The following is a 5,521-nucleotide window of genomic DNA, read 5'->3' on the forward strand; positions in this document are numbered from 1 at the left end:
TGCTTTTCTGCAGGACAAGGAAAAGCCAGAGCAAGGACCAGTGAACTCCCTCCATGACTCCCAAGTCCAGAGGTGGGCTTTCTGTAGGAGATACAAGTCTGCTTTCACCCTTCATCCATGATGCCACCTCTCAAGTCTTTTTGCCGTCTGGTGCAACACAGTCAATACAGTGTCACATCTGTCAATCTAGTAAACAGCTCTCTGTGTCCTGGCATAGAGAAGCCCATAATTCAATGATCAACTAGGTAATATGTGCCTCCATCTTCATAAGATTTCTGACTTTTGGGAGCTGTAGTTCTCCATGCCAAGAACTGATCACAAAGATAAAATGCTCTCTTGCTGTCTCAGCAAACTCAGAAGACTGGATCCCCACCACTGCAGTGAAGAAATGAAGAAAGCTTTGCTTTATGGCATGATTACTCTTTTATGATTTCTGTGAATTCCTTTGTAGGATGAGTGGGATCTGCTGCTTGATCTTTGACAGGGCGAAGATGCTGCTCAAGGAAAATGATCAACATTTCTAGCTTCCTTAGACCGTCTACCTTCCTTCTAACAGGAATCCCATGAATGGAAAGTGGGAACATGTGGCTTGCTGTCCCTTTCTGCTGCATGTACGTTATTTCTATCCTGGGAAATAGTGCAATCCTCTTTGTCATCAAAGCAGAGTGCAGCTTCCACGAGCCCAATGTACTTCTTTCTGTGCATGCTGGCTATCGCAGTGCTTGGTGTATCTCTGTCTATGCTCCTCACAGTGTTGAGCGTGCTTCTCTGATTCACTGGAGATCAGGTTTGATGCCTGCCTTGCCCAGATGTTCTTCATTCACTGCTTCTCCACCCTGGATGTTCCTGGGAGAACATCTCAAGGCCCTGAACACCTGTGTCTGTCATATCTGTGCTGTTTTGATTTATTATATCCCAATGATTGGCATATCCATGGTGTACAGGTCTGGGAAACCTGCCTCTCCTCTGATTCATGTCCTCATGGCCAATATCTACCTCCTTGTACCCCCTGTGTTAAACTCCATTATTTACAGTGTAAAAACTAAACAGATCCGCAGAGGGATACACAAACCTCTCATTCCAAGAAGGTGCTGATGTAGGACACAGAAGACCCAAGATGTTTTGCATATAGTAGAACAGCTGGTGAATAATGGTTTAGACGCTCTCTACTCCATCCTGTCATCCATTTGACTGCTGAGGATCCTGAATCTTTAAACTCCTCTTATGCAGTAGATGAAATATACCTTGTTTCTAGACCCACAGCATTTTCTTTGCTGTATAAAGGAGTGTTGCAGTATCTACAGTCTTCTATACATTCCTGGTCAATAATGCAGGAGCTGCAACTGCCAGAGGTTCCTGAGCTAATGGCCCTTCTTTTTAGTCGAGGACGATATAGCAATGGACATGTAGGGTAAGAGTTTCCCACCTTCACCATGGCACTGGGTCAGCTGGACCCAGAGCTCCTGCCAGAATGAGGCAGTTGATCTTCCTGGCTAGCACTGCCTGTGCATGTATGTGCAGAGAAAATCTAATGCTTCCTAGATGTGCTCAGCCATGTAGCCTCTAGTGCATCAACATGCACTAGAACATAGATCTATATACATGCAATAGCTGTTTATTCAAGCTTTTTACACCTGCAGCCAGACTTGCTAGGACTGTGAAGTGTCTAAGGACCTGGGTGTATGGCAAAGCCCTCTTGTTCCAGCCAGGTGACATTTCCAGCAGGAACAAGACATATCCAAAAGCTGTGATTCGTGCTGCAGGAGCTGAAAGTCACCATACATTTCCCTTCCCAGGGACTGTAACCAGCCCACACAGGGGTTTTGCAGACTCACAGCAGCTGGGCATCTGCTCTGCCTGGACCAGCCACTTAATGTCTCAGTGCAGACCCCCAATGGGAATGGAGCCTGTACAATATCACTGCAGCAGCACCGGGCTCACAATACTATCAAGTCATAATGGGAGCAGAATTATACGTAAAAAGGGCTCAGGTCAGATCCCCAGCTGGTATGAGCGGCTCCACCATCCTCTATTACAGCAACAGGAGAGCCAGCCCCCACTGGGGACTCCTGAAACAAGGTGCCTCCATGTGCACTGGGTGTTTAAGCTCCTACCACTCAGGAGGAGATCTAATCAAGACAGAGCCTGGAGAAGAGTAGCTCAGATCACCCTAAAACAGATAGTTGGTGTTGGCTTCACCCCAGAATATCCTGACTGCTCCCCATACCTCCCTCTGCTTCTATTTCCATTTATTTGAATAGGATTGCTTTGGCATAAGGTTAGAAAGCAGAGAGTCAAAGCAGTGCTATGCACTTAAAACAAAACAAAATCATCAGTAGCAGAGCTGGTTGCAGCCCTGCTGTGAACACAGCTGTACATCAAAGGCCAGTGCCATCTTCACAGGTCTGCAGCATCAACCACCCCAGTAGGGGCTAGGAAGGGCCAAAATAAATCCTGCCTTCTTTTTTCCCTTACATAAAGCTGTCTTTACTGAGAACAACCAGGGAACACTGGTATTTACTGAAGCCTAAATGGGCAAATGAATACCCAAGAGAAATTACAGAAAAATAACAAAAAATACCCTACACGTTCCAAGTCAGACTGAGAACTGCATGGCCATCGGTGCTTTACAGGTAACCTGATAAGATTTCACTGCTGTGACCCAGACAGCAGAAGCCACCTTCCTCAGGCTGAGCCACCTTCCTAGGGTTTTAGGGTTGAGCACTGGGTTTGACAAACCTTCATGGGGTTTCCCTGTCTCTCATGGTAGCCGAGGAAAACTATCAACAGATGTATTACATATACCTACCACCATGCAGCAAGAGTTTCTTCAAAATTATTGCTTTGAGACCCACTTCTGTGGGACTTGTGATCCAAATAATAGCTTATCGCATTCAGATGTTACCAAGTCCTGTGGTGGTTCTGTGTGCGTTGGGGCTGTGGTACACTCATTTATTACAGCAGAAGGAAGCACACCTTCTATGTGGAGCCAAGAATTTATTGTTATTGCAATTAAAGTTTTAATAATCTTATAAAAACATAGAAGACAGTTGCTGTCAGTCCAGTGGCTGACCTAGTGTGATCTGCAGGCTTTAAGATTTTCCTGTGCACTTCCTCATCCAGGTCACTGATGACAATGCAGAATAAAATGAGTCCTAGGAGAGATCCCTTGGGAAGGCCACTGGTGACTCTTGTTTGGAATGAAAATTATCTACCCTTACTTTAACCAAAATTCCATCCCTAGAAGAGGGTTTTCTCCAATCCCCCTACAAAGTAATTTCATTAAAAGCATTTATCCAAAGGCTTTTGGGCATCCATGTGTATTGTGGGCATGGGATCCCTCCAGATGGAGCCACTTTCACAGACGTCCAGCACACCACTGCAGCAGTATTCCCCCTGGCAGTAGCCTGGGTGACTCTGCAAGAGCTTTACCCATACGTGTTTACCCATATGCTTAGTAACTTTATTCTTTACCACAGTCTCTACTGTCCCACCAGCGATGGAAATCAAGCTCCCAGGAACCCCATGGAGCCCCTTTTGCAGGTGGAGTTGAAGGAATGATCCACCCTGCAGCACCATGACCATTTGCAATAGAGGGATGCCCCCTTCCCAGCAGCTCTGCAGCTTCACATCTGAGCTCCTTTCAGACTCTCAGGTGAATGACATCTGGTCCTGGGAGTTAGTGATATTTAACAGATATTTCTTTGATGTAACTCCTCCTCTATATTTACTTCAAACTGATCAAGATCCTCTAATTCATTTACTATGAAGAGAGTGTCGGGTATAGAAATCCGATGCAAAGAATTCACTGAGCTTCTCTGCTATGGCCTTGCCACCCCTGAGTATGCTTCTGACCCTTGGTTACCAAGTGGTCCACCTGTTTCCTAGCTGGATTCCTGCTTTTGATGCATTTAAAGAGTGTTCTACTGACAATTAGAGCATTCTTTGCAAGGTGCTCTTCCCATTAGTTTTTCTCTCTCTCAAACTCCTGCTTATGTTCGACCTGTCACTTTTTATGGGCATTTCATGTAGGCAAGCTTCCCACTTCTCAATGACTCCTGGGCTGCTGGCCATGGCCAGGCCAGGCCAGTCTTTGACACAGAAGCCTGAGTAGGCCTTTGCGAATGGGTTTGTTTTTCATGCTGTAGATGATGGGGTTCAACACAGGCGGGACAAAAAGGTAGACATTGGCCATGAGCGTGTGGCTGAAGGGTGCAGCATTCTTCCCGTACCGGTATATAATGGACAGGCCGACCATGGGGACATAGAAGATGAGGACAGCGCAGAAGTGAGAGACACAAGTGTTGAGGGCTTTGGTCTGCTCCTCTCTGGAGGTGATGCCCACCACGGCCTTAATGATCATGGTGTAGGACAAGGTGATGAGCACCGAGTCTAGGATCACGAACAGCACCAAGGTTAGGCCATACAGGCTGTTCAGGGTGGAGTCTGTGCAGGCCAGCCGTATCATGTCCTGGTGCAGGCAATAGGAGTGGGACAGCACGTGGGACCTGCAGAACTGCAGTTGCGTGAGCAGGCAGATAAGTGGGAGCAGCGTCAGAGAGCGGCAGACCATCCCCAGCCCAATCTTTGCAATCCTGGCACTGGTGAGGATGGAGGAGTATCTCAACGGACAGCAGATAGCCACGTAGCGATCAAAGGCCATGGCAAGAAGTACTGAGGACTCCATGAAGGAGAAGGCATGGATGCAGAACATCTGGGTGAGGCAGACTGGGAAGCTGATTTCTCCAGTGCCAAACCAAAAGACGCGCAGAACCGTGGGCAGGGTGGACAGAGTCAGGCCCAGGTCCGTGATGGCCAGCATCGAAAGGAAGTAGTACATGGGCTGGTGGAGCCTTCGATTCACTCTCACGATGAGCAGGATGGTGCTGTTTCCCAGAATTGTGATGAGATACATCAGACAGCAAGGGAAGAAAACCCAGCGGTGGAAACGAGCCATCCTGGGAATGCCGGTCAGCAGGAAAGCCAGAGCACAGCTGCTGTTCCCTGGGGACATGCTTGCTCCATGCTGACACCCCGCCTTTTTAATTAGCAATTCAAAGATAATGCAGGTTTAGAATTTGTAGGGCAATGAAAATGAATAGTCGGGTGTTTCGGTGTGAAGATTTCATTTCTTTTCTCCTCCTTGAAGATATGCCAGAGCATAGGCAACCACTCTGCAGTGCTGGTTCAGTTCTTTTTCCTGCTTTATGTTCCCCAGGCTCCTCACCTGTAAAGTCAATAATAACGTCATTAATTGCACCGGGGCTATATCCCTCCCAGGACATAGCTACAGCCTCTTCTCTCAGTCACTGTAAGCAACTTCGCCATCCTTCCCTGGCACTCAGACCCTGGTCTCTGCTTCTATGTGGGTGCCTCTCCAGCTCTCTGCATCAGATTTTCAGCCTTTCCCCTCAGTCCCCAGCCTTTTCCACACCCCCACTCTCAGTCCCTGATGCACACAGCCTCACCCCAGGCACTTCCATGCAGGACATTGCAAGAGGACAATGGTCACACTCACCAT

General features: G+C 47.5%; 1 protein-coding gene across 2 annotated transcripts; it reads right to left on the reverse strand.

Annotated features, from left to right (window-relative positions):
• Nucleotides 1-3,642: 3,642 nt before the first annotated feature.
• LOC126048502 (olfactory receptor 51I2-like) lies at nucleotides 3,643-5,521 on the reverse strand. 2 transcript variants are annotated; one of them, XM_049823642.1, is made up of 2 exons: nucleotides 5,515-5,521; nucleotides 3,643-5,019 (listed from the first exon to the last, which is right to left on the reverse strand). In XM_049823642.1, the coding sequence occupies exons 1-2, from the start codon at nucleotides 5,519-5,521 to the stop codon at nucleotides 4,049-4,051; spliced, it is 978 nt and encodes a 325-aa protein (XP_049679599.1). In that variant the 3' UTR covers nucleotides 3,643-4,048. The 2 variants fall into 2 exon arrangements, with proteins under 2 accessions (XP_049679599.1, XP_049679600.1); XM_049823643.1 differs by lacking the exon at nucleotides 5,515-5,521 and having other exon boundaries at nucleotides 3,643-5,035.

Source organism: Accipiter gentilis, chromosome 19 (assembly GCF_929443795.1).
Source record: "Accipiter gentilis chromosome 19, bAccGen1.1, whole genome shotgun sequence".
NCBI lineage: Eukaryota > Metazoa > Chordata > Aves > Accipitriformes > Accipitridae > Astur > Astur gentilis.